General features: G+C 42.0%; 1 protein-coding gene across 1 annotated transcript; it reads left to right on the forward strand.

Annotated features, from left to right (window-relative positions):
- Window positions 1-1602: 1602 nt before the first annotated feature.
- RDH10 (retinol dehydrogenase 10) lies at window positions 1603-26519 on the forward strand. The gene is made up of 6 exons (XM_086465227.1): window positions 1603-1894; window positions 2388-2626; window positions 22263-22361; window positions 23474-23619; window positions 23960-24091; window positions 26014-26519. Exons 1-6 carry the CDS (start codon window positions 1603-1605, stop codon window positions 26135-26137), a joined length of 1032 nt encoding a protein of 343 aa, XP_086321353.1. The 3' UTR covers window positions 26138-26519.
- Window positions 26520-27655: the final 1136 nt, after the last annotated feature.

The following is a 27655-nucleotide window of genomic DNA, read 5'->3' on the forward strand; positions in this document are numbered from 1 at the left end:
CGACTTAACCCGTCTGCCTGCGCGGGTAGGGCCCTGGCCGCCCGCAGGACCCCGGGTTTGGGTGTCCGCGGCGGCGCCTCATCGCGGTGTGGGCGGCGTGGTGGCCTGCGAGTGCCTGAGGTAAGCGCGGCCGGGAGCAGACCTCCGCCCATCAGGGCCCGGACCGGCCGTGTTCTGGGCCGGGGGGGAGCCGCTCCGCCATCAAACCCAGCCCTCTCCGCAGGCGCCCTGAAGCGGTGGGGCTGCCAGGCACCCCGTGCAGCGCCGGACTTCCCCTCTTCCAGCCTTAACACCCGCACTGAAAGCCGACGGGACGCGCGCTTCAGCACCGAGGCGGGGACGGGGGCCGAAACCGAGGAAATGCCGCGGCCGCCGCCCGCCTCCTCAGCTACAGCCAGGAAGCCCGGGCGCCCATCCCAGCGCAGCGGCCGTGCGATCGGGGGGCTCCTCAAGGCTGCTCCCTCCGCAGGGGGCCGCGGGGCGCCCGTCCGCAGGGAGCGGCCGTTGTCGCCTCAGGGAAGAAAACGCTTCCCGCCTGCAAGCGCTTCTGTGTTCCCGTTTCAATCCGCGGCTGGTCAGACATCGATAGCCCCTGCATTTGGCTGGCATACCCAAAAAAAGCCCCCAAAATCATAAGGGTTTTGTTCAGCAGCTTCTCGCAGCTCAGCAGAGAACGCCGAGGCAGGCGGGGCCTCGGGGGGACCCCGGCGGCTCGCCTCTTCCCTGCGTCTCTGGCCGTGAGCACGAACCCTTAACGCTCCTTCGTGATCTTTCAACACACGCTGCGGCATCGTAAGGCCCGCTGCCGGCCTGCCCTGACACGCCGCGCCCCCCCGGCCAGCGCAGCCGGCGGGCACCGGCCCGCAGCCGCCCTCCAACCCAGCCGCTGCCTCAAGATGGCGCTCCGGCGGGAGGCGCGCCGCGCGCCCTGGGACCTGTAGTCCGGCCGGGAGGCGGCTGTGCTCAGCCCCGGCCGCTGGCGGCCGCCGGGACGGCCGCCCTTGAGCGGCGCGGAGCACTGGTCGGGCCCGTTCCCGTCGGGCGAGGCTTGGCGCGGCCGCCGGACACTCCCTCGACGGCGGGGCTGAGCGGAGCGGGACGAGGAGGGGCCGCGGCGGGGGCGGGAGTCCCGGGAATGAGGGGCGGGCTGGGCCGGCCCGGGGGAGGGGCACGGCCGCCCGGCCAGCCCTATATAGGGGGCCGAGCGAGCATGATGCTCACTGCCAGTAGCGGGGCCGTGGGCGTGTGAGGACGGGGAGACGGCGACTGGGCAGCGCCGTGTCTGGGCTCCTTCCTTGGCGTATGTGACTGAGGAAGGATACGGGGCTCCGGCGGCGCCCGGCCCCGAGTGCGAGAGGCGCGGAGAGGCCCCGGGTGGCGCGGCGGGACCCTCAGCAGCGGGAGCGGAGTTTTCCTTCCTCCCTCCCTGCTTGCAGCAGGAGGTCCCGGTCAGGGGCGGCCCCAGGTGGGGGGAGCCGGGCGGTGAGGAGGAGCCGCCTCCGCCGCCGAGAGGTTCCGCGCCGCCGGCGTCCGTCTCCTCCGGCTCCGCCGGCGGCCGTGCCGGGACGCGCGGGTCCCCCCGCGGGGTCGGGGTCCGACAGCATGAACATCCTGCTGGAGCTCTTCGTGGTGACTTTCAGAGTGCTGTGGGCGTTCGTGCTGGCTGCGGCCAAGTGGCTGGTGCGGCCCAAGGAGAAGAGCGTGGCGGGGCAGGTGTGCCTGATCACCGGGGCGGGCAGCGGCCTGGGCCGCCTCTTCGCCCTGGAGTTTGCCCGGCGCCGGGCGCTGCTGGTGCTGTGGGACATCAACACGCAGAGCAACGAGGAGACGGCGGGCATGGTGCGCCACATCTATCGGGAGCTGGCCGAGGCGGCGGCCGCCGCCGTCCCGAGAGGTAAGCGGCGGCCTGCTGGGACGGGCACCCCGGTCCGGCCCGGGCTCCGGCGCTGCCCCGCCGCTCACCTGCCCGGTCCGGGCCCCGGGAGGAGTTAGCCCAGGCTGCGTGGCTGGAGGGCTCCGACATGGAGCGCTCTCGCAGGCGGCGGGCAGGTGAGAGCGGCTCCGGGCTGGAGACCGTCGGACGCCCCATCTGGGAGAGCCGGCCTTGTGCCCGGGCTCCGCGGTGGGAGCGGGGACCTGCTTCGTGCAGCCCTGGGCTCCTACAACGGCTTTAAAACCGGCAGCTCTTCTTTACTAGCGCTTTGGCAGCATTAGTAAATAGACGAGTCCTTGCGTACTGTGGTGACAGCAAAGTAAATAGAAGTTTTACTGTAGTGGAAATGCATTCACTGTTTCCACTCAACTACTTGTTTGAATGTCGAAATACAAGTAAGAACTTTATTTATTCCCCCCTCCCCCCACTCTGTTCTCTTGTCTGTATTCCTTAGTTGCTGGAGATGGAGAAAAAGATGCGCTGCCCCATTGCAACTTGCAGGTTTACACATACACCTGTGATGTGGGCAAAAGAGAAAATGTCTACTCGACAGCTGAGAGGGTCCGCAAGGAGGTTGGCGAGGTGTCTGTCCTGGTTAACAATGCTGGGGTGGTCTCCGGGCACCATCTTCTGGAGTGTCCTGATGAGCTTATTGAGAGGACCATGATGGTCAACTGTCACGCACACTTCTGGGTAACTATAAACTCCTTCCTGCTGCCCTTTTTTGACAGTTAATTTTGGGAAATTGCTGTTGCTTATCTCCCTGTCTCCTCGAGTTTTGCACTTGTTCCCTTTCATTTGCAAGCTCACTGCTTTGGGGGTTTCTTATTTTTAACTTACTGTTTTGTTTAACAGGGATGTTGGGTATTAAAATTCTTTACAAATAGTTTTAAATCAATTATATCCTCTTTGAATCCAGAATTCTAAGTCGTGTGCCCTTTTCTGTAGCTCTGGATGTGAAATCCTTTGCAAGCACGACTTCTGAATCTGCTTAAAGGTTGTTCCTGTTAATGAATGGCTTCTCAGCCTTCCTCCCATAGCCTTCTGCCAGCACGTTAGGAGCTTTAAGATGCTGGTTTAATGATGGTTACAATAGCAAACTTGCACATTTCTGGAAAAAAAATACTTAAAACCCCTTCTGGAAATGTTGTTTGAATTGCCTTGGAGGCAAATTGTTCCTTTTGAAGGCTGGGAGGAAAGGCGAAAAAGATTTCTCAAGAAATCAAGCCAAGAACACTTTTTCAGGAATCCTGCATATTTGTCCTCATAGCTTTCTCTGGAGGCTGCCAGCAGAAGTAAGAAAATCTTTAATATGGTTCCTGGGGTGATATTGTCTCCATAAGTAGCAGATGCCAATCACGGGAGAACAAGCTATGTGATCTTGCTCTTTTTGTCTGTCTGAACCTTGTTTTCTTGTGTGGTTTATTTTTAAGCCCACGGTAGCGTGGAGTTACATAAATTGGAGTCTCGAAGGAGGGCATGATGCACACTCGGGTTAGCATTAGCTGTCAGACTGAGCCCATTGTTAGTATTAAAACTGTTCTTTGGTCCTTCAGATGAGGTTATGAAATACACTTGCATAACAATCAAAGGATTAAGCAATGTGAAATGTACTTCAACTTAAGCCTTCTTTGGCTGGTCTTACCTTTTCATAATAAAATTTTGTTAAATGCCTCATCTTCAAAAGTTAGAAGGCGCTCCCAAACCTGACTTTTTTGATGTGGAAGTGAAATGCTGTTTCATAACCCTAAAGGAGCCCCTTCAAATCTGTGCTGTGAAACACGTAATGGCAGAGCAGTCTTTTTCCAACATATTGTAAAGCTTGCAGAGAAAGCGCTTCGACTTCAGTGTACATGAGGTAGTGTGTTCAGAAACTCTCTTGAACTCTGAAAGTATATTTTAAGGCAATTTGAAAAGTTCTGAGAAAGCCTATATGACATCTTGCAATGAAGAGCTCTGTCTGTTCCCTTTCATAAAGGTTAAATTGGTGCTTGAGCAGAGATGTGCACTAGATTTAATGACTGTTATTGATGTGCTTTAAATGCCGAATTGACAAAGTTTCCAAGAACTCCAGGTTATGACATCACTGTGAATTAAAATATGGGAGGATCCTAAATTCTCCAGCTGTTCTTCCTTCAGGCTTAAGTCATACACTTATTTATGACATCGTTTCAGAGACCTTTTTAAAGCACCCTCTGTGTCTTCTGAGTCTCTAAGTTTAGTTTTCTATTACTGTGAGAGTCTTGTATTGCTATGATTTGGTTTCCATAGCAGTTTCATTCACCTCTAAATGTTACAGTGTGAAATGACTTTAAAATTTAAAAAAAAAATTACTCCAAGAAGGTATAGCTAGATCTGAACTGTGGAACTTGAGATCTTGGCTTAAGCTTCTAAGGAGCAGTCAACACCCTTTATATTTAATAGAGGATCTGTTCATGTGTACACTTCCTGCAGATCCTGTGTCCTGCTTTACTTTTCCTTTTAGGTTTTGCTGTTGGCAAAGCTTTTTTCCTAGTCTTCCCCTTCATGATCCCAGAAAAGCTTGGCTTGACCAACAGTGGGTGGACTTCTATTAAAAGTAATAGTGCTTAATTCATAAGATATCATCTGAATCAGCTGATTTGAAGCCAACTTTTTTGATGCAAGTCAATGCTGACTTAAATAGAACAATGTGTCTAGATGTGTGAAGACTTATACAGCTAGTCTTTTCCATGTCAGCTAAACTGGTGGTCCAAAAGCAAAGCTGATACTCTGGAGCATTATGTAGGCTCTTAACTATTCTTGGAAGGGTGTTTTTGTCCAAAAAGCTGTAAATGGATTTTATAAAGATATGGATCTTCTGTGTGATACTGCTTCAGTAGTTAAGTGTCTGTACTCTCTGGGTTTTTTGTTTGGGTTTTGGATTCTTTTTTTTTAATGTGTGACAGGAAATTTTTCCTCATCCCTTGATCATTAATCAAGCCTTCATGTGCTTCTATATAGAAGCCTAAAATAGGGCTCCTGTACTGTCCCCTTGAAATGTCTGAAATAAGATTGATTGCCTGCTCTCCATGCAGAGCACAGGTGATCTGAGCTTGCTTTATGTTAGCAGCTACGATCTGAAGGCTGCCTAGCTTCTGCGGTAGGCAGTGACATGAAAGTCTGTCACTGGTTTGCTGTTGTGACTCCAACTGGGCTGTGTACCATATCACAAACTGGCAGTCGAGGAACTTTGCAGCGTGCCACAGCCTAAACAGATGCTTTCCATTTTGCTGACATTCATGATTTGTATAATCCTTCCTGTGAGCATTCTATATAAACATGTCACCGCTGCATCATGTAGCAATTTCCACAGCATAAAATCCACTGCAGTATTAAAAACCTGTTATTTCATGCTGTGATAACTTGACTGCTTCTGATATTGAAAACATAGGGACAAAATCCATTCCCAATTTGAAACAAGCCAGCTCTGGTTTACTATAATTTGCAGATGCATAAAACTGTAGCAGGAGTGTAATGCTATCTTTCCTGCCAGTCTGTTGCAAGAATAATAACTTACTTGGCTGTGCTTGTCAATTACTGGAACTGAACTTCTGCAGACTAGGAAATTTTCTTCCTGTGATATGTCAGGATTCAGATTTGAAAAATGTTAAATCACAGTATAAGATAAAGCTGTTGCTTAATCAGTTTTAAGCAAATGTAAGAATAACAATTTTTCTTCCTTGTGGTTTTACAATAAAGCTTAAGTGAAGTATGAAAATACTGTGTGTTAGGTCGTGGAACTGTATTTAATAAAGCGACTGTACAAACTCTTGTTTGAGGACAATTTGAGATTCTTATACCTACTCTTAATGTGGTTTTTTTTTTTTCTGGAAGAAAGGTCCTTCTGTCTGGCAGATCTTCAGTATTCAGCTCTGAGAGAATAGTGATTTGTGTTTTCCTGTCATGTGGATCCTCCAAAACTCTCAGCTTAAAGCTCTCCTCCTAGAGGAGTTCTCTTCAACTTACCAAAAGGGGGAAGCAAAAGCATTCAGCTCCAGCTCTGTCATTTAAAAAAAAAAAAAACCACACACACAAAAACGCATAATGAGAGACTAGGGCCCAGAGTTTAAAAGCTTGTGTACTGCTGTCTTAACTGGAGTAGCTATGTTTGTTCACATACAAACTACTTGATTTTTTGAAGTTTTGCAGGTATATTTGTCTTTGTAGGAATTGAACAAAGCTTTTTAGGTGGCCTGGCATTGATACAAGAAAAGAGAAATACTACTCAAGTAATTAGGGCGTTCATAAATAGTCTAAAACTTAAATGTACCTTGGAAAGAATATTAATGCAGAGTTACTAAATCAAATACCTATTTATGTAGCTGCTGTAGTTGTCAGTCTAATTAGACTGACAGGATTGCTAAAGCCTTGGAAAATATTTGTGGCTTATTGTTACCTATAATGTATCAATGCTTATGTATTGTTGTTCTAGTCTCTTCAAACTCCCTGGTGATAAATAAAGCTCACTTATGCCTGGAGTTTGTTCAGTTTAAATATGGAAATATTACGCTTAGTGCGCACACTGGATCTTCTACAGCAGACAGCTTAAGTTATGTTATTTGAAGCTATATCATGCTGAGTTTTGTGGCCTGTTGGTGCAGCAGTTTGATTTTTTTGTCTTAATTTATAGGATTCTAGTATCTGTGATTAAATATATTCCACTGGCAGGCCAGCTAGCTATATTTAGCATTTTGCATGAGTGGAATTAGCTGCTTTCATTGGTTCTTTTTAATTTTTTTTAATTTTTAATTTCATGAGAATGTGTCCCAAGATGCATAAGATTACTTATAAAGTTTAATCTATAAGTTCTTGACTTCTTTCTTTGAAAAATGAGTTGGATTGAGTTCAAGCAAAACATGTGCATGTGATCCAAAAAGTGTCATCAAGACTAACTCTTCTCTTGCAAAATGATTCCAACTATATGCCACTAGTAAATTACCCTGGACAGCACATGTGTTTCATATACTGTGGTAGCATGCTGGGTAGTGAATGAAGGAAAAAGCAGTCATACTCTTAGCTACAGAAACAGTCATATTAGTTGTACTTAAAACTTCTAAGTGCTTTGGTGGTTCTGCAGTTCATATGTCCTTGGGTTCCTTTCTCAAGAAAATAGCGGGAATCTATCAGTTAAAAATACTATCTTCCAGATGCATGCTCTAGAAAACTGCCCTTTCCCATTTTGTGAAGGAATGTACTTAACACACATTTTAGAAAATAAATGGATGGATATATATTTCTGGAGCTTGAATAGGCACAAGACTACAGGCTGAGAGCTTTCCTCACAGATTTATTTTACAGTCTACCAGGAGCTTGCCTAGCATTATGTCAAGCACAGTTGTTACCAGCATGCAATCTTTAATTTTCTAACCTGTATCTTGCAATCTGTGTGTGTCTGTAATCTAGCCTTGTATTCACATTTTATTTGTAGCTATTGCTTTAAAAAAAAAATCACTGAAAGTTTTTCAGTTTCCTGATCCTTTTTTTTTTTTGGGGGGGGGGGGAGGCACCAGCTCAAACCATTTAGTTAGTATATGGATGTCTAAGTTTTGGCTGTAGACGTGATCTTATATCAGTTTTGGAGTAGACACAGGTGAAGGTAAAAATGACCCTTCATACCATGTGCTCATGTGAGGAATTAGCAAGCATAATTAACCACATTGGGATGGGGTGATGGGTGGCCTTAGTCTTGCGCAAAATGCTCCTTTGTTTGCCCTGTGTAGGAATCATATGAATTCAAGCACCTATAATTTGGATTCCAGAGTGCTGCCCGCCGAACTGCCCGCCGAACTGTAGTTCTACAACTTAGTCAACTCTAGTCCCTGAGATCTGTTGAGGCTGTTTAGTTATGGTTCTCCATTGTGTGCTGTATCTTGATATGCAACTACTCATTTGTCGCATATCAAGGAGTCTGAACAAAACAGCTTAAGCACTCTTGACTCATTTAATGAGCAATGTTTCCATCAGGGCAGTGAAAATCGTATTGAAGATTCTTTGAATGCGTTACACCACCAGCCTTCCTACGTATGCTTTCTGTGCTAGAGCATCTTCCTTGCATGGTGGAGACAGCTGACATCTTTTGCTCAAACAGCAGCTGAATTTATGCATTTTTCTTCCTTTTCTTCAGTGAGGTAAAATATTTGATTTTCATCCCAGTCAGTTAAAAAATTTGAAATGACCATTCAGAATGTTTTCCTTAAACTGCTTCAGTTACATCCAAGCTTTTGTGACAGCTTCTCTCAGGCATACTTTGGAAATTAACTTGCTGCACCATTTGAAAGGTGCATGGATCTTAGACTTTCAAATGACAGAAGAGATTCTTAGATTGTGACTCATGGATTGTTTGTTGCTTGTAGTTCAGTGTCCAGGATGGTAGCATGAGGTGTTACTTCCATGCACTAATCAATATGAAGCTTGAAGGTGAAAAGAGTAATATATTTCACAGACAAGCAATGTGAAAGTTCCATTAGGGAAAGGGAAAATTGTCCTGAAGAGACCATGCCAAGGCTTCTCAAACTATTTGAAATGTATTTGAACTATTGATTATTAGTGGTTTGCAATTCTGCAGCCATCTAAAATAAAGCTGGAGTTGCAGTATAGCTTGCAGAGGTAAGGCACTTGAAATAATCTCACTCTTCAGTCTCCTGTGACTTTTTCTGAGGGTCGGAGACATGTCAGCAAACTGTACGAATGCTTTCAGGATTGCTGATCTACTCTCTTCATGGTCCTGGATGAATGATCAGCGCGGTGATTTAATTTCTGCTTCTTATGGAACGAGGTAGGACAGCTGAATAAGCAAAAACTTCTGTGCTGACTTTGGTCTGATATTATGCTGTTACTTGTGAAGGATTTGGGGAAACAGGAAAACCTTGAATGGAACGATAGTCTTTGCCAGTGTGGTGCCTCACCTCACTAGAAGTGAAGAGAGTGGCTCTTCACTGTTTCAGTGAAATACTCTGTCTAAAAGATTATGTGTATGCCTTTCTTGTCCTATATAGGTTAGGAGAGCAATGGAGTTTGAAGTCCAGATTCTTCTATCTACAAGTAACACCCACTTTTACTTTATGAAAAGCAGCTAAGTTAATGGGATCTCATTGCGTTACTAACTTTCTGTAATAACCGAGTGACTACAGCAGACTTCTAGAAGACAGGCGTGTTCATGTGCTCAGCTGTGGAGAAAAGCAATCCTAATAATGAAGCGTCCTGCTAACCCAGTGTTTGCATCACTGCCTAAGACCTGTCTTAACTGATCTGTGTGGGTGAGCAATCCTTTTCTGTAGCTCTGTGTCATCAATTACTCTGACTAGACAGGTTGAGGAAAGATGAATGGTATGTTTTCTAGCACCATCCCTGCCATTTTAGCACCACACTTTTTAAATCTTTTCTACTTTTATCTTTATCAGCTGTGAAGTATTATTCTTTCCTAATGCTTCTCATGCTTTGATTTCACTTCTGTTTTTTCTAGGGGGAGGGAAGGTTTTTGTTATGTATCTCTAGTACTAAACCTTTCCACAGTCCTCTATGTAAAAAAGCCAGAGCATCACTCTCTTGATAAACCTTGCTCCCTTGACCTTTGAGGTCTTCTGGCTATTGGGAAAACTGAGTTACTGATACCTGTCTCTGTTGTGAAAAATGGTAGAGGTCTTTCTGCAAAGGCAACCTGAAGCTGATTTCTGTGTGATGCTATATGCTTTTACCTATGGGCTTAGGCTTCTTAGTCTGTTTAAAAAAAAAAAAAAAGTCTTTCAAAAGGCAGTTATAGTGGAGATGCGTAGGCATAGACTTTGAGATTGGTAGAATCCCAGTTTCTGAGGATTTAGTTTAAAAGAAGATATGTTGCAATCAGGGGAGAGATTTACATCTGTGCTTACACTTCTGAATGAACACTCTGTTCTTGTAAATAATTATATTAGCATAATGATTTATATGCCAGTCAAATTACCACTTGACACGAGTGAGTTGTCACAACTGGGATGGGAGGGCATGGTAGGCCGAGGAATGCCAAAACAGCTGTGGAGCCAAGGTGGCTGACTTGGTGTGAGCCTTTTGAAATTCAAGTTTGTTTGACTGTTGAATTCTGCACCTAAATGTGCCCTGGTGCTGGTCACTTCTGGCATCTGTTTGAACTTGTGTGACAGCCTCTCGAGCATTCCCCTTTCAGCGTTGGTTTGGAAAAGCACTTGAGTGTATGCTTAAAAGTAACTTGTCCAAAATTTCTATTGACTTAGAATGAAACTACAAGGCAGCTTAGTGGTGGCAAGCTGTCACATGGGTCCACCCCTTGAATCTGCTTCTTACCTTGCACTAGTTTTGGTATTCATCTGATCCTTAGGTGACCCAGTTCAGCTCACTAACTCGTCCGGAGGGCAGGGAGGAAAGCTGTTGATTTTCTTGGCCAAGTTGATTAGTTTTTCTATTTAGAGACTAGAATCACCTCATCAACATTTCAGACTTGAACTAACCAGTGTGTGTCGGGGGGGTGTGTTGTGGAAAGGGTGAGGAGGAATAGGATAAAACCACATAGCTGTGAACAGGACCTCTGCAGCTGTCTAAGGAAGCCTCATTCTTGGAGAGATTTTCTGGAATAGGATTTACAGGATCTAAATAGTTAAATAGTCATAAATGGTTCCAAGCTATAGCAAATTCACCACTGGCATAACAGACCAAATATGACAACTCGACTTCTAAAGAGACTGCAGTATTTTAATTACACACTATTAAAACCTCTTAGAGAAAGCTAAGTTGGTTTTCTGAACACATCAAATAGTATTAACAACTCTAGCTTATTTGCCTTGCACCAATACTATGTTTGCCATTGTGCACTGTCAAGAGCAATGATCTCTGTGCCTACTGCACTGTTTAACTTCACTGGAAATCAGTTGCACTGACACTGTTTGAATGTGGAAAAAACAGGCCAGAGCCATATTTCAGCTTGTGGGAAACAAGCATAGTTTCCACAGGCAGGCAAAGGAAGGAAGTATCTCTGTATTTGAAAACTCACCCCCAAGAAAGGGAGTAGTTTGTTGGTTTTGGTTAAAAAGCCTGTGCAAGTAAAATCTTTGAAAACACTGTTTTGGTTGCTGTATTGGCTGGAGTTTTTTGGTCATTTTAGCCTTTGTTGGCTAATGAAGTGGGAGTTTACCTGCTCAAACTACTTATTTTCTCTAGACCCATTTTTGGGGGGGTGGGGAGAAGTGTGGAACAGGAACACCTGTTTTTTAAAAACCTCTAATCCGTGCGTTTTGAAAATGTTACTTCTCATTCAGTGAGTTACTTTGTAGTAAGTTGGAGCCTTCTAGGCTCCTACTGTTTCGTCAACAAACTTTGAAGCTAAATTTCCACTTGGCTATATCATCTTCTTTATTTTTCTGTTTCCACTAAGAACGACTGTTACATGAAAAGGGAAGCTTTCATTCTAATCTGGTTCCTCTTGTGAGATACTCAGTTATGGCATAATCACTTTCCTTTTCATGTAGTAATTGATTCAAAACAATTACTTAGCAACTGAGTTGGAGAGGATGAGTAAAGTGACTCAGCTGTGGTCTGCATGCAAGTGCTATGGCAATGCAGTGCTGTGGAGGTATGGGCCTAAAGGTATCTATAAAATGTGAGACAGCTTTTTTCTGTTTAGTGACTTCTTGAAAAGTCAGTTACATAAATCATAAAACATGAATGATGACTTCATGTTTTCTGTAAGTAGTTCTGACAGTACTGTTCTCTAGTAATTTTTTGGAAACATGCAGACTAAAATACCAGGTTTTACTAAATATTCCAGAGGATGACTAAGCGAATGGCAAGCTGGAGAAAAATGTGTATTTAAAAGTTGGATTGTGTTCTTGTTCTCTGAACAAAATATTCTGAGCTCTTATCTAATAGTTGTTGTAAAATGAATTTGTTAGGATTTTTCACTGACTCATAGGGGCATGTTTTCATTTTTGTCAAGGTTATCAAATAGCTGGCAATAAATAACTGCTCTCCAAATGGTTGGACATTTGCTGCAAACTCGTGCTAATGAAGGTGAGGGACCAATGTGTTTGTTACACTAATGTCAACATAGCTCTGAGACACTACAAATCCTTTGACGGGGCCATTTGTCAGTATATAAACAAAGTAGAATTTCTAGTCACTTGACTTCAACCGAGCTTAAACCAGCTTTTGTGGAAAGGAGTAGCCAAGTGTTAACTTCTTATGTCATTTGACCAGCAATGCTAAAGTACTTTCAAATTTGACATTTGAATAAATCTAAGTTAAGTCATCGTTACTGACAGATATGTCTGCGGAAGAGTATGAGGGTGGTGGTCCTATTGCTGGAATTGCAAGTTCCTGACTTTACAGGAGTGTAACTGGGCTGTTAGAGCTGTGTGGGAGCTCTGTGTTAGTCTTGGGTATATGGAAAGCTCAAATGCTGACATGGTAGATCGGAGCAGAAGGATTCACTTTCTTTAAACTTCATGTTGCTCTTCAGTGGCTGTTGCCAACCATGTAATACCTCCTTTAAATTGAATAGTAATTGTGGTTTGGTAGCTATGGTAGTCTGAGAGTATAACATTAGCATTTGTGGGGATAAATATCAACTTATCTAATAAAATGCTTTTGGGTGGGAGGGAAGAGGTCAGCTTTTGAGCATGTGTACTTTGAAAACTTCAGTTCTCATGCTTAGTTGTGCCTTAAATTTGTGCTGGCTGGAAAAGTCCACATGTACGCAACTGTTCCCAAGTTCCACTTCAGTCTAGACTTGTATCTTGCTTGTTCTGCAGTGCGAGGCAGACTAAACACATAGCTAGGCCTCCAACAGCCCTCTTACTGTGCCACCTACTACTACTAGTCCTCCTCAGCTTTTAGATTAGTTTGGCATTTGAAATCCACCACAAACATCATTAGCAACTTATTTTCTGCACTTTCACACTGCTTAAGCAGAGGTACTCCCTATTCGTTGCTAGCTGTTGAGAATCCAATGTGATTGCTCTATCCAAGCTTTAAAAGCCATTAAAATTCAAAGCAGACAATTCTAACTGTCTGTGAGGGCTCAGAATACCCTTATGCTGGCAAGGGAGTGTAGTTATTGGGGGGCATCTAATAGCCGGAGGGTCATGATTAGTTTTTGAAAACAGGTTGGTATGTGTATGTTCTGGACTCAGCTGAAAATGTTTGTTCCACAAGAAATTCATCTAGGTGCTCTGCATTGCTTCATTGGACCCTCTCTCCAGCTGAAAGGGCTTGAGACTGGAGAAATGGGAGTAGAACAGACACTGTTTCAGACAGAGCAGTATAACTTATAACAAAGAGCTCCTGTAGGGGAGATACAGGAGAGAGATGGCAGAGGAATCAGCATCCTTTCCAGTGAGTTAAGATTCTGTGTTGATAAACTTGCAGTTAACATCGGGACAAAGAGTGCAAGGTCTCTACTGGCTTATGAACTTCTTCCTCTGACGAAGAGGAATGGACTGTTGAGCAGGGAGTTGATATGCGTAATTGGAGAATCACAGAATGGTTGAGGTGGGAAGGGACCTCTGGAGGTCATCAGGTCCACCTAGAGCCAGTGTCCCAGGGCCATGTCCAGATGGCTTTTGAATGCGTCCAAGGATGGAGGTTGCCACAGTTTCTCTGGGCAACCTGTGACAATGTGCTTAATTTTTCATAGCCATATCAAAGCAAAGATTTGCAGTCTCTGGAGGGAAGAGGCCTAAATATACAATCAGCGATTTAAACAATGCTATATACTGCTGCATGTATATGAAGCAGCTATACATTTATGAAGTGATATCTGCAAGTACAGATGAAAGTAAACAAGTTGGTGTGCATTTATGGTAGTATATATACAAGCATATCGATGAAAGGCAGCTAGATGCCTCCACAGAAAGGAGTGGTTGCATACAGTTATTAGGAAGATCAGGCACTTTATAGGACAGGCCTGACATCTGAGGGTGGAAATAATTTTAAAAGCATGTAATTCTAAAATCTGTTTCCTCTTAGGAAGAAAGAATATAAAAGTTCTCAGGAGCAGAAAGACGGAGACCGCATACCAATAACGTAAAGGTTCTAACTTCCACTTGCTGGTATAGAAATAACAAGGGTAGTTCAGCTCAAATACCTGAACTTCTTCCTGCCCAGAAAGCTTATAAAGTAGTAGCCTCTCTAAAGAGAGATGAGTTGTTCTTAAGCAGAAATTGGGGCCACTTTTTGGCTGTGTTATAAGTACCTAAGCCCCTGCCCTAGGTAGAGGTGCACTCAAAATCTAGAGTGATGCAATGGTGGGGGATGCAGCAAAGCTTTGTGTAAGAGAGCTGGGAGTTTGATTAGCAGAAGACCACTATAAACCTTAGGTAATGATACCTTTTCCACCTCTAATCTCAAGAAGAAATCTTCTGAAGCAGGAATTTTATTATTTAGGTAGTGTTCTTGAGTACTTAACCTACACTTCAGATAAGAGGGAGAGCAAAGCTATTTTCTCCTCCTGTCTTAGTTACCTGATTTGAGGTAAGATCACAGGAAATGAAGCCCTTAAAAGGAAGGGGAAGGGGAGACAATGTAGTCCATGATAAGGCAGCAGTAACAAAAGTTTCTGCTGCAGTGTCCTTCCCTAAGCACTTTTCAATCTCACTCGCTGTAGACAACCCCATTTCAACTAAGCCTTGTTAACAAACTATACAAAAGGCAGTTTAGCCAGGCAATGTTCAGTTGCCCTAGGCATGATATAATTGGTTCTGGTAGTAAAGAGTGGAAATCAATGATTAATGTTTGAGAGATAACTAGTGGTATTAGTTTCCTGTGATTTTTTTTTTAATAGCATTACTTATCTTATCTTTCCTGTCTACCCATTGTAAACAGCTTTGTGGCACTAAATTCTGATTAAGGAAACTGCTTAATTCAGTTTCAGCTTTCTTCTGATATACTCAACATGAGTTGACTCCATGTAAGAGGAACCATGACAATAACTGAACTATTCACAGGAAACAGTGGTAACTATTGGCTTTGAAAGTTGAAGGAATTTTGGAAGTGGACCCTAAATACTACAAATGCTAGGTAGTAACGTAAATATGAGCTGTAGCATACTTTTCTTTAGCAAATGGCATGACAGATGTTTGTTACTACTAAGAAACCCACTTACAAACTTCAGTAAATAAGCTTTAACCTAATTTTGTACAACTTTGGTGCTTCTCAGCTGATTAAATATATCTATTGAGAAGCAGGGGATTTTATGTGTATGGATCAGTCATGAGGGTGGAAAAAACAGGAGTGTTAATTACTAATATGAATTAATAATAAATTAAAAAACAAATGCAGTATTTCACGCAGAGTTGGAGAGAGGAAAAAAGATGCTTATTCCTCTGTAAACCAAATACAGTTTTAAATTAACTGATGTTGCTTTTCATTGTGACCTAGTTCTTCAGCCTATTTACTTTATTTTGTTACCTTCAACTCTTAACCTGGGTGGATCTTATCTGTAGTTTCACTCTGTGTGGAAATGTAGGATATCCAAAGTATTGGGGGGTGTGGGGGGGTGAGGGTGGTGTGTGGCTTTGCTTCCTTGTTACTCGCCATCATTATAGACTTCTGTTTAAGTCTATCTTGTTCTTTCATGAGCTTCTGGTTGCAAGGCAACTGTAACATTATTACTGTGCGTGTATGTTAAGCATTAACCGCTGTTGCAGTTCAATATTAAAGGAATCCCCATGGCCCCAAAACAGTGGGGTTTTATGTGAAGGACAAATAAAGCTTTAGTGAGAAATTGAAGGTTGTGTTGCCTGCCAGGAGCTAAATAACTAAGGGACTCCTTTCGTGATGAAATATTGGAAGGTCTAGCTTTTTTGTTTTGAACGCAGGGCCTGTTCAAAGCACACTTGAGGGCAATCCTTGAATAGTTTCCTTTCATGCTTTTAATACGGATGTCTATGGAAGCTTGGCTTGAGGATGTCATGTTTATCTCCTGATCCTTTTTGCTCCGAAAGGGTCTGGGTAGACCCATCAAAACTCCAGAGACACGCGTGACTTCAATTCATTACTTTAGGGAGACTGGATAATTCTGACCTATTTTTCATTATTGTTTCTGGAGAATAGAAACCAAAGATCAAAAATAGTACTAATTTCCACAGCTATTCAAATATTTACTTAGACAGTGGCTAATTATCCAGAAGGGGCCTAGCACATCTCAAAAAGTCAGCAGAGGCATTGGAGGTCCTTTAAAGTACAGCTTTGGTCCCTTATGTTAGCCAGGTCAACAGTAGTTGTAGACTTTTGTCTGCCTTCTTTATTCAGCCTGTTATTGGCAGTCATGTCCTTTGTGCTGTGTGGTCTCCCTAGTCTTCAACTCAGTACTTGATATTTTCATGTAGTCTTAGCACAGTTACTAATCTCACCTTATCCTAATATTTTGCAGATGCTTTTGTAATTGGATTTAAGAAGGATGTGGAGATAGTATGGAAAAAGTAATTCAGATGGTAGTGCAAATGACAAGTAATTATTCTCAGTTCTCGTTCAAACCAAATAAAAAAGCTAGAAGGAAAGTAAATGGTTAAACCCAGGCTTGTAACTGCGTGCTTTGGTGCGTGAGAAGGCATTTTGGATATTATAGCCTCTAACTTGAATAAATTCTCCTTTGAGAGTTGCACAGTTCTAGGGTATACTTTTGAGGCCTCTTCTAAAACTATTTGGCGATGGCTTTCACTGTAATCCTGTAAGTGAAGTTTTACCCTGTGTTTATAAAAATGTGTTTAAAGTGGTTATCTTCTGAAATAAGCTGGACTTTATGACTGTAGCTGAAAATAACTTCAGTATATTTACTGATAAGCTTGTGGTGGGGTTTTTCTGCTTTTCAGGCACCTCACTTTCCCTTTTAACATACAGCAGTGCATTAGTGCTATACTACCCAGTTTGGACAAACCCACTTTAAGGCAAAGCTGCCTCAGCCTGTCTGCAGAAGACTTAGAGGTGCTATTTTTTTCAGACCTTTGTGCATTCCTTCTCAGTTACTGGAATGGAAAGTGAAATTGGAGCATGTGGAAATAAGTGGAGTGTGTGGACACATGCTGTCCTGCGTGGGAGTAGGAGACCTGCAGTGTGTCTTGCTGTGGTCCGTGAAGAACAATGGGAAGAAAAGAAAGCTGGACATCCATGCTGAGGGGGAGAGAGGATAACGTGTATTTTAGGCAAAAACTTGCAACAACACTTTCTTGTCACCATATCCATTTCTTCATGATAGTAGCTATAGAATTCGCTAACATACATGGCAGCAGGCTGTTACAATCTCTGGTATCTTAGTTCCCAGAGTTGGCTGGATGAGTCCTTGACTAATCACACCAATTTTGCTTGTTGGGTCTGGCCAAATCGTGTTTAACATGAAGATGAAACAATACGTTTAGCCAAATGTTGCACTTGTTTGTGCTGTTCCACAGCTGTCCTGGCAGTCAGCAATAGCTGTGGCTTGGGAGGAAACATCTTATCTGTTATACCAGTACACAACAGTTGTGGTTAACTAAAACGATGTAAAAACTCACATGTTTTGATCAGCCCCAGAAAAATAACAGTACTCCATCCTCCTTACCTGAAGGGGTTGTATGGAAAATGAGCTATTCCTTTGGCATAAAGGAATTTCTGCTTTACAGTAAAGCAGCTTGTTTATGCCATCAAAATAGTTTAAAAGAGCTCTTGAATGTTAACAGAAGGCAGAAAGTATGAAAAAAAAAATACTGTATTGAAAAATGGAAACTTAAAGGACCTTATGTGCTTGGTATCTGCTTTATTTCTTCGAGATAAAGACAACTCTCTAAACATGAGGTAGCACGTACTCTTCTACTTTCGTGTGCTTTCTGTGTTCAGTATTCATTGTCTTGAGCTGCATACAGCTAACATTGTTTTCTGTGGATGCTTGCTTTCTTCTTTAAGAATAATTAATCCAAAATTTAATTTAAAAAATCACTTTCCCAAACACAGTATTTCTTCATATTCTCATTTGCTGTATTTAGACTAATTTGTCTTGACATTGCAGCTGTGCTGTTCTTTGTGTTGCACAATCTTTTGAGTTTTGTTTCATTAAGAATGGAACTAAAGAATTTGGGGAAGGGGAGGGAAGAAGTGCTAGACTGTTAGAAGTTAATTTGCCGTAAACCAAAATGTTGAGAACAGATTACGAAAGCTATGAAGTGACATGTAAATGCTTGTTCAGTTTCACACTTGTGAGAAATAAGTCATTAAAGCTGTGTGCACATGAAATAGATGTTTGGTTACAGCTACTGGGAATAGTTTGTTCTTACTGGTATATTCAGAAGCATAGAGGAAAATGCTTAAAAGATTAGGAATTGATCTCTAGGCTCCAAAAAACTTACAGGTTAAAATAGCTTGAAAAACTAGCTTTGCATGCTGTTCAGGACAGCTTTGTACGCTCTATCTAGCCTACCTAGCTGCTGTATCTAAACTATACTGGAGATGAGAAAAATGTATGTTTGCACTATGCTTTTGGGGTTTTTCACTTTCTCTAAAAAAAAAAAAAAGGCAAGAAAAAGATAATTCTGAGCAAATCTGATGCTTAACTTAAACTTCTTGATGTTGAACACTGCATAACTTCCCTGATTCCTCACCCTGATGCATCACAATTCCTTTCATCCACTATATTCTACTTACTGGTTTCTCCTCAGTGTTGGAAAGTGTGTTATGTATGTCATTAATAAAAGACTCAGCTCTGACTTTGAGTACTTAAATGTTTTGGTTAAATGTCTTCCTCTACAGCTGTGAGAGGTAAAACTGAAACCTAAAGGATCAAACCAGAAGACAGATAGTTTGATTGAATCACTTGAGTTGACTAGAATTATTTTGGGGGCCTGGTTCGTGACCTCTAATGCCATGGACAAAACACATTTCTTGATGGGTATCTTCTAATAGTTTTTTTTTTAATGGAGGATTAGCATGTCTGTGCATCACCTCAGAAGACTAATGTGGGCTGTGCTACCTGTTCAGACAAACTCCAGATGGGAAGGCCACCCAGGAGGCATCTTGCCCCGAACCGGTCAAACTCTTAACTAGTTTCTCAGCAGCACAACAAGCACACACAAGACTTCAGATCTGGTAGGCAGATGTAGCTGAAGCTGAAAGAAACTAGAAACAAGAAACTAGGTTGAGCTGGTTTATGTAGCAGGCAGAAAAACTGGGGACCAGAGTATGGAGAAAGCTGCTTTGATCGAGGAAGGGGGCTGTGCCAAAAGCTCAGTAAGAACACTGATTTATTTGGGGATTGCTTATACCACGAAAGAGAATAACTTCACTTTGGGATTGTTTTTCCCAGCAAGAGGAGGCTGGGAGGAGCAGTGGGCAAGCCTTTACTCTGAGACTGGAAATGCACCCCCCTGTAGGGTGTGTCTGCCTCTGACAGTGCTTGTTTTCAAGTACTGACTCCCAGCTGTTGCAGATGGCTGGAGGATGGCAGCAGCCGAGGTGACTTTCTCTGACATCCATTTAGCTGAGACGATGATAGTTGACTGCTAAGTTTTCTACATATGATAGTAGTGCTATCTTTATAGGCTGCCTCTGCATCAGGTTTTAAATGGATTTGTGGGATAATGTCCCATGACAAAGTACAGGGGCCTGTTCTGAACAGGCTGTTTCAGAACACTGAGGTCTCACGCAAAGATTTCCATGAATTGCTAATTGTCTTCAGAGCAGAGGAGCTGTGTTTTTTCCTATGTGGCCATAAATGGCCTTTTAAGAGATGACTTACGTGAAGTGACTGTAGTTCTGCTGCTGGGAGTTGTTCAGTCTGCACTTGAATTGCTGAAGACGTCACCCCAAAGTGTCCTCAACAGGGTTTATTCGTTGTGTGCCAATTTCCTCTTGGTTGAAAATGGGTTACTTGAACCACAAGCTCTGAAAACTCAAGTCTTTGTAATGTTTTCTTTTTTCACTTGAAGGAGTGTAGCACAGTTGAGCAGGCTTTCTGAAATTTACTGCTCTGCAGTTGTTCTGGTTATTTCCTGTATCTATTTATATGCCTGTGAAAATTCTCCTCTTCTTCAGCTATAGATAAATATAGACACTTATGGACACCTAGTTATAGTTCATCATAGTTGTTTTTTTTTTTAAAAAAAGGGGGGAAAAAAATAAAGCAGTGCCATAGTAAATACAGTAGAAAAGCCAGTCCAACAAAGCTTGGTGCACTTGGCCTGTTGTTTATCTCTTGGAAGAAAACATTGATTCATGCTTTGAAAGTGGTAGGAAAAAATTCTATTACTACTTCTTTCCCTTCTTTCTGTCCCTGAAGACAAACTCGAAGGCAAGTGCCCCTTCATTTCTGTAGTTGCTGTGGTTTGAAGCCAGATCTCAGTCTGCACTATCAAGCTTTCTGGCAATGCGAGGTGGCAATCAGTCATTCCGATGTGATGTGGACAGATAACTGAGACGTAAGTGGAAACTGCTGATGGAGCTGACTAATGCTCCGGAGGGGAGTAAATTGTTAGCAGGACTGGGAGCGTGGATCTCTTACAGGGATAGCATGGAGGATCCGGGCTAGCATGCACACTGTTGGTGTTGGGGTACGTAAGGCAAGCTGCAGATAAATAATGCACTGTAAAACTTAGGTGTCATCCAAGCAAAGCCTCTCACCTTTTCAGGCAGCACTGCCCTGTGATGACTGGGCTTTGTTGCCATGCAACACGGGAAAAGAGGCTGAAACTTTGTGTGCCTGGCACAGATCAGTTTAACAGCGAACTAAATTCTTGTCCGAGGCTCTGTGTAAGAGGTTTAGAGATCCCCGCCATAAGGAAAGAAACAAATGCAAGGCAGCTTGCTGACAGATTATTTTTTATAATTAGCTTCATTATGCAGTTATGACAAAATCTAGGAGTTGTATGAATCAACAGTAGAAAAGGCAAGGAGTCAGGAGGTCTGTTAATCTTCTATCATCTGCCAGCTGTCCAGTGAAAACACTCTTTTGTGTGGTGTTAGGAGGTCTGGATTAGTCATTTAACACCTGCAGGCAAAAATGTTGTACAAGAACATGTGAAAATCATTAGAGCAAAACTGTCCTGACGTCTGTGATTGGAAAATGCAGACAGCATAAGAATGGAATTAGATGGATTCAGCTGTAGCTTGCACATCTTTTTAAGAATGCAGCTGACACAACTCAGACCCACAATTAAGCAAGTAGCAAATACTTGAGGGGCATTTGTATGCTCTGAGTTTGGATCCAAATCATGTGGGAAGACCAGGTTTTCTGGGAGGATTAAGCATTCGCGGTACTGAGTGAATTAGAATAGAATAATAGCTCTGTTTATTAATAGATTTATATATTAAATAGGCACGTTTGTGATTGAAAAGCATTGTCTGAAGTTCTTTGGCAATTTAAAGTGATCTAGTATAGTACACTGACAGCCTAGAAGCTAAAGTAAACCTTGACTGCACATACCATTTTACTGTTTCATTGATTTTTTTTAGCATATATGGTCTCTGCTTTTAATACTTGCTTAAAAGAAAGTGTTGAGTCAGCTGCAGAAAACAGATATGACAAAAGTGGGTATTCTAGCAGGAGTGATCTAGCAAATGCCTTCAATTTATTGCTTAAGTTTTTTTTAAAGGTGTTAACTCTGATTTGGGCTTTTAAACAGAAACAAACTTTGTTATAATCAAAGCATAAAAATTGGAGCGTAAAATCAAAGTTTCATCTTGAGACTTGCTTTTATTTATTTTGTTATATTTTGAAACTGTTAAAATAAGGAATTGATAATGGAAATGTATATCCTGTCTTTTTAGTTAGAGCAATGCTTATGGATACTGATAAAGACTGAAAGTAATTTAGACTAGCAGATGTTTACTGTGTTATGTGTAAAAAGTAACATCAGCAAAAGCTCTGCCTATTTCTTTAAATGTAAAATGCTGAAGATGGTAAGTTGATTAGATAAAACTAGCCATATCTACCTTACAAAACACACTGTCAATAATTAGAACAGATTATCGGCACTGGTCTTAACATAGATGTGCTGGATGGTGTAATTAAACACTTTGCATTCCTTTTTCTGTCTTTAAAAAAATGCGACTTCCATTTTAGGGTCAAATTATCTCTTTCTGATAACTAGTCTTGCAGAAAAATAAACATGTCTGAGCTCAATTGATCCTTTAACCTTAGGATTTCTGGAGATAGAATCCTTGCTGCCTTGCTGTCTGAATTCACATCAAGCTGCAGATTTTCTGTTGGCATTTTTGACCAACTCAGAAGTTCAAAACCTGTACAGTGATTGTATTCTTGACAATAAACTGAGATAGAGGTTTTGAACACTTATCACTATTGTGGTGTTGGGTTTTTATTTTGGTTTTATTTTTTCCTTTGTAGACCACTAAAGCATTCCTTCCCAAGATGCTGGAAATGAATCACGGACACATCGTGACAGTTGCAAGTTCCTTGGGATTGTTCAGTACTGCTGGAGTGGAGGTTTGTTATACTGTAATTAACAATAAATTTGGCATTTCTTGCTTAGGATAAGCTTTTTTGTGTTATCAGCTAGAGAAAGTAAAGTTGAATCTTCGAAGACACCTGGAAGCTATGGTGCAGAATACCGTAGCAACACATGGCTCCCTGTGAGTGGGATCCACAGGACTTGGGCAGCCACCTTGTTCACCTACTTTGCAGGTGGACTTGCGTTAGGTTGTCTAGTTGCTAGCAGCTGCTTGAGAACACCAGTTTGCGATGGTTGTTTGGTATGTAAAACTAGGTTAGGATTAGAGCCTATTATCTTGCTTTTTTTGGGTCATTAGCACAAACACAAGTGTGAACAAAAAGCATTCAGTTAGTGAAAATGAGTTAATGTGTCTAACAGAATAATAGTCATATTACCCCATAAGCACAGGCTTCTTTGCATATAGGTAAGTCTCAATCCAGGACCTTAAACTGCGGTGTTTCATAACAAATTAATGAAGCTGGTGTAACAAGGCTTTCTAGAATATTTACTGTCTGGAGAAAACTACAAAGAATTTCCTAGACTGTGGGTGTGACCACCAGTAGAGGTGGACACATCCAATGGAAAATGCGAATGCTACTGCTGTCTATGCTATTATTTTTTGATGTTGCTGAACTTAGTATTTTTAGGAGATATACAAGCTATATCCTCTTCTGAAAATTAAAGAACACACTGAAACTAACCTTAAAGCATTTAAGATTTTTACACCTATGCTCTGCCAACTCTCCAAGCTTTTTCAAATCTGACCCAAGGTAGTATTAGGTATCTTAGTCCTTTGTTGTAACATTTAATATTAAGCAAACTGGTAATTGGAGTAACTTGTCAGGTGAGCCTGCCTGATTCAAAGACTTGAATCCAAGGTAATATCCTACATTCAGCTTTCCTTCTTTCATGATTCTGTGCTAATTGCCTCAAAAGTAAAGTGATAAATGAGTTGGTGTGATGCTCTATTCAGTGTGTATCTTTCGTTGTTGCTTTGAAAATCTGTGCAGAATCACCTCAGATATGCTTTGGCTTTGAACATGATTCATATCTGTCCCTTTCAAGTTGCCTTTTTTTTTTTTTGCTTCGTTCATTGCCAACACAGGATTATTGCGCCAGCAAATTTGGAGCTGTAGGTTTCCATGAGTCTTTGAGCCATGAATTGAAGGCTGCTGAAAAGGATGGAATCAAAACAACTTTAGTCTGCCCTTATCTTGTAGATACAGGAATGTTTAGAGGGTGCAGAATCAGGTAAGTAAAATTCTCCTGTTCTGTTTGTAGTGTCGTAAAAGTATTGAATGTAACTAAACTGGTACCATAAAAATATTAAAATAATTATTGTATCTGCTTTCATAAATGTTAGACTAGAAAAAGAGACTTTCTGAATTCTTTGAGTGTCTTCTGTACTTTTGTGCTTAGGCAGCACAATTTTTGAGTTCTAGTCTTTGTAACTTAACAGTGAGTATATAAAAAAAAAAATTGAAGTCTTTGTCGCTGCTGAGGCATTCCAAAGAAAGTGAGTTTAATGAACTCTTCACTGAGGTCTGCAGTCCTTTATGTGTCTTATTAATCTGTCTTAATCATATTTCAGAAAGGAAATTGAGCCCTTCCTTCCACCCTTGAAGCCAGAATATTGTGTGAAACAGGCTATGAGAGCCATCCTTACAGACCAGCCAATGATCTGCACACCTCGCCTCATGTATATGGTCACCTTCATGAAAAGGTAAGAGCTGAATTGCCATTTCATTGAAAATACAAACTACAGAACACCAGTTAAATACATGAGCATGTCCGCTTTCTGGATATAAACACCCTTCTACCCACACAGGCCATAGGTGCTGTTTTGTTAGAATTTGTGTCTTTTTCTTGGCTTGCATGAAATTAGGTTGCTTGCTTGGGAAGCTTCATAAAACTGAGATCCTATCTATTATGCATCTTTGTTTTACCTTCTGGTACCTTCCATCCTCAGATTTCTATTTTCTCTTCAACAGACTTTTATTTCCATTGTTTGTTTCCTCCGTAGGAATGGGACATGAGACAGCTTCCAGCAAAGGAGCCTCTAGCTGTTTGTCTCTAGAACCAGTGTGTAGGAGGCCCTGCCTGCAGATTCTCTAGGACTTGCACAGATATGGTAGATAAACTGAAAATCTGCACATTCAGAAGCAGTTTTCAGAGTCTAAGTTTAGAGGAAGGACTATTTAAATTAATTGCCTCCTTTGTTCTGTCTAACACACTACTGTTTTTGAATGGGAACTCTGTTTCATCTGTAACCAGGCTAACATTTCAGTGATGCAGAGTAATACAGGAGTTGGCTAATTCCACTGATGCAACATCACTTGCATGCTAGTTTATAGAGAACAGCTTCACAGCTGTCTGTGGTTTTATTTCAAATCTGTAGTGTGTAGGAGAAACCTTTAAAATATAGTGTTGTCTTATTTTCCTTCTGCAAGGGCTGGTTGAAACAGAGAACCTTGGTGACTTTTATTCCACTTGCAAGGCAGTGGTTCTCCTCTGCCTCAAGTCTCTCATGGTGGACAGTCTCACCAAAGACTAGAGGAGCCTTCACCGCTCCCCTCTTTACTGGAAGAGAGTATGTATGTGTCTCTTCTGGCCACAAACAAAGGCCACTGTCAGCATCTTAAAGAACAACCAGAAGCTCAGAGGGTGCTTCAGTGCTCTCTGCACAAGCAGTGCCTTATGCAGCAACGGTCACATCAAAGGCCCTTTGGGTTGTCTTGGTTCAACACTTCAGCTTCCAGCAGGGAGATCAAAGCTTCCACGTAATCCATGCCCCAGGCAGCAGCACTTAGATCAAAGGCCCTCCAGTTGCCACTGCACAAGCAGTACTACTGGCAGTGGGGACACCTGTACCTGTGACATCGACTTCTCAGTGCTTCAGTGGTCATTACTCCTAATGGCTAGATTCTGTGCACCGCTTTCCACTGAACGACTGCCTGCTGCTATTTCCAGGGGCTGAGGAAATTCCATCTTAGTCCTTCACTAGCGCCCCCGAGTACTACACTTGAAATGAAAGTAGTACTTTGGGGGTGTGGGAAGAAGGGGGAGGGTCTGTAGCCAGGTATCCATCACATAGTCACCTCTTGGAATTTTATCTAGAGGGGGAAAAAGGAAATTGCTCTCTTTGCTTCAGACCTCTCTTTTTGAGGATGGATGATTGAGTTTAGAATGTAAGTTAAGGTTGTTAGACATTTGGTGATCAAAGAATGGCATTAACTAACACTAATCCCCCATTAAAGAATATCTTAAATGTCTGATGACCTCTGCTGATGTGGCTTTGAGCAGATGATTTGCTTTTAGTAGGCCTTCTGTGATGCCTTTGCTCTCCCCTGCCCCCCCCTTTAAAACAAGCCATCACACTGCATGTGAAGAAGCAGCAGAAAATCTGGTCTAAGCTAGAGGCATGCAAGTAAGTAGCTTCTTCCTCCTTTCTGCTTGCCTGCGTGGTTGGGGCTCCAGAATTTCAATTCTCTCTGTAAGTATCGCTGTGAAATAAAAATCCTTCAAGTCTCTTAAAAAGCCTCTCCAATAACAATTATATTGCTTTTAAGGAGGCAGAGTACATCGTGTAAGCGGAGGTTTTGTTCTATACTGGCTTCTAACAATTTTATAACATCTTTTCCACAGTATTCTGCCCTTTGAAGCAGTCGTGTGCATGTACCGATTTTTGGGAGCAGACAAGTGTATGTACCCTTTCATCGCTCAAAGGAAACAGGCTACAAACAACAATGAAGCAAAAAATGGAATTTAACACTGTTTTGGATGGACTAACGTTTGTAGGCAAATATGACAATGTTACATGACTGAATTGTGAAGTGGACTTGCATCTAAGAGATGCAAATGTCGACATCTTACTGTGGCATTCTCTTGGGTCCTAAACCTGTGTATTGAACTCCAAAAATCAATGGGTTTTTATATACTGTAAATAAAACTGACTATAGTACTTGGAAAATGTGATAGGTAAGCAAAGCAAATCTACAATGTAGCTGCCACCATTGTCCTTTAGAATATCACTGTATGTACAGTAAACTAGTCATACTACTTGTTGTAGGGATGCACTGTGTGATATCTCTTCCTCGGCCTGCCAAGGCTTATAGGAGCTGTCTCCAACTGGAAGATGCAATGTTTCAGAAATTGTTTGTCTTTCCCTATGTTATTTGGGAAGGGGGAGGGAGGGAAATCTTGAGATTTAAGCTACTGCTCATGACCTTTTAGCAAATTCAAGGACAGTTTCTGAATGCATCTCTTGTTCACCCAAGCTCTCTAAAGGACACGTGGCCAAATTGTGGTGTAATTCTCTTTTGTAGCAACGTGTGTGTTCTATTTGAACAAAGATAAAAACAAATTTGTAAATCTCTGCCAATTCAAAGGCAAGTGAATTTCTCAAATACTCTCAGAGCAAACTTGTACTGGGCATCTGGTTTTCTACGAATGCAGTCAATGATTTAAACTGACTTTTTTCAAGTCACTTGATTTGAAATATGCTCTATTCTGTTTCCTTCTATGTGTCAGAGTCCAATCTACTGTTATGGACTATATGTTTCTTTTCTTCCTCCTCATTCTTACTTCTGACAGAGTTCTCCCACCCCCTGAGGAAGCTGTTGTATTAAATTTCTGTAACTGGACTCGTGCCTGAAAGACAAAGTAACTCAGCTGAGATACAAACTGTTTATGTAAGTGCTGGTCATATGCCAATTATTAGCAAAGGAAAAAGAGAATAATGCCTGATGCAACTCTACATGCAGAATATGGAAGGGTGTAAAGATTTTTTTGAGTTGTACTCAAATTGTAGAACAGCAAATGACATTTTTACAGTATTTTTTGTAAAGCGAACAATTCTGTGCCTTGGATTTGGTAATCTGTATTAGTGAAGCATTGTAAAAGTGAACTTCTACCTCTGTATCTTAATGTATACCATCCACTTGTAAACTACTATTGGACAATTTGTGATTACTTTTTTAGAATGTCTTGTTAAATAGTGACCAATACCTGTGGTTATTAAAGTGAGCCACCTTTTCCTTAAAGCGGTGAATGGAAAGCTTCCTTTTAAAGACTAAACTAATGCAACCTACTTGTGCCTGTTCCATAGCTCTTTCATATCAACACAGTTCAAATACTTGTTGCTCAATTCCTGTATTCACTTTGTCAGCTACATGGTTTGCAGTGTAATCTCAAGTTGATTGGTAAATACTGTGAAATCAGGTTTTAGGAGCTGACAGTTTTCTCTAGTTTTGGTTTGGTATGGAGCTGCATTTAGACCTACATAAAA

Source organism: Leptosomus discolor, chromosome 5 (assembly GCF_034619465.1).
Source record: "Leptosomus discolor isolate bLepDis1 chromosome 5, bLepDis1.hap2, whole genome shotgun sequence".
In the NCBI taxonomy this organism is placed as follows: domain Eukaryota; kingdom Metazoa; phylum Chordata; class Aves; order Leptosomiformes; family Leptosomidae; genus Leptosomus; species Leptosomus discolor.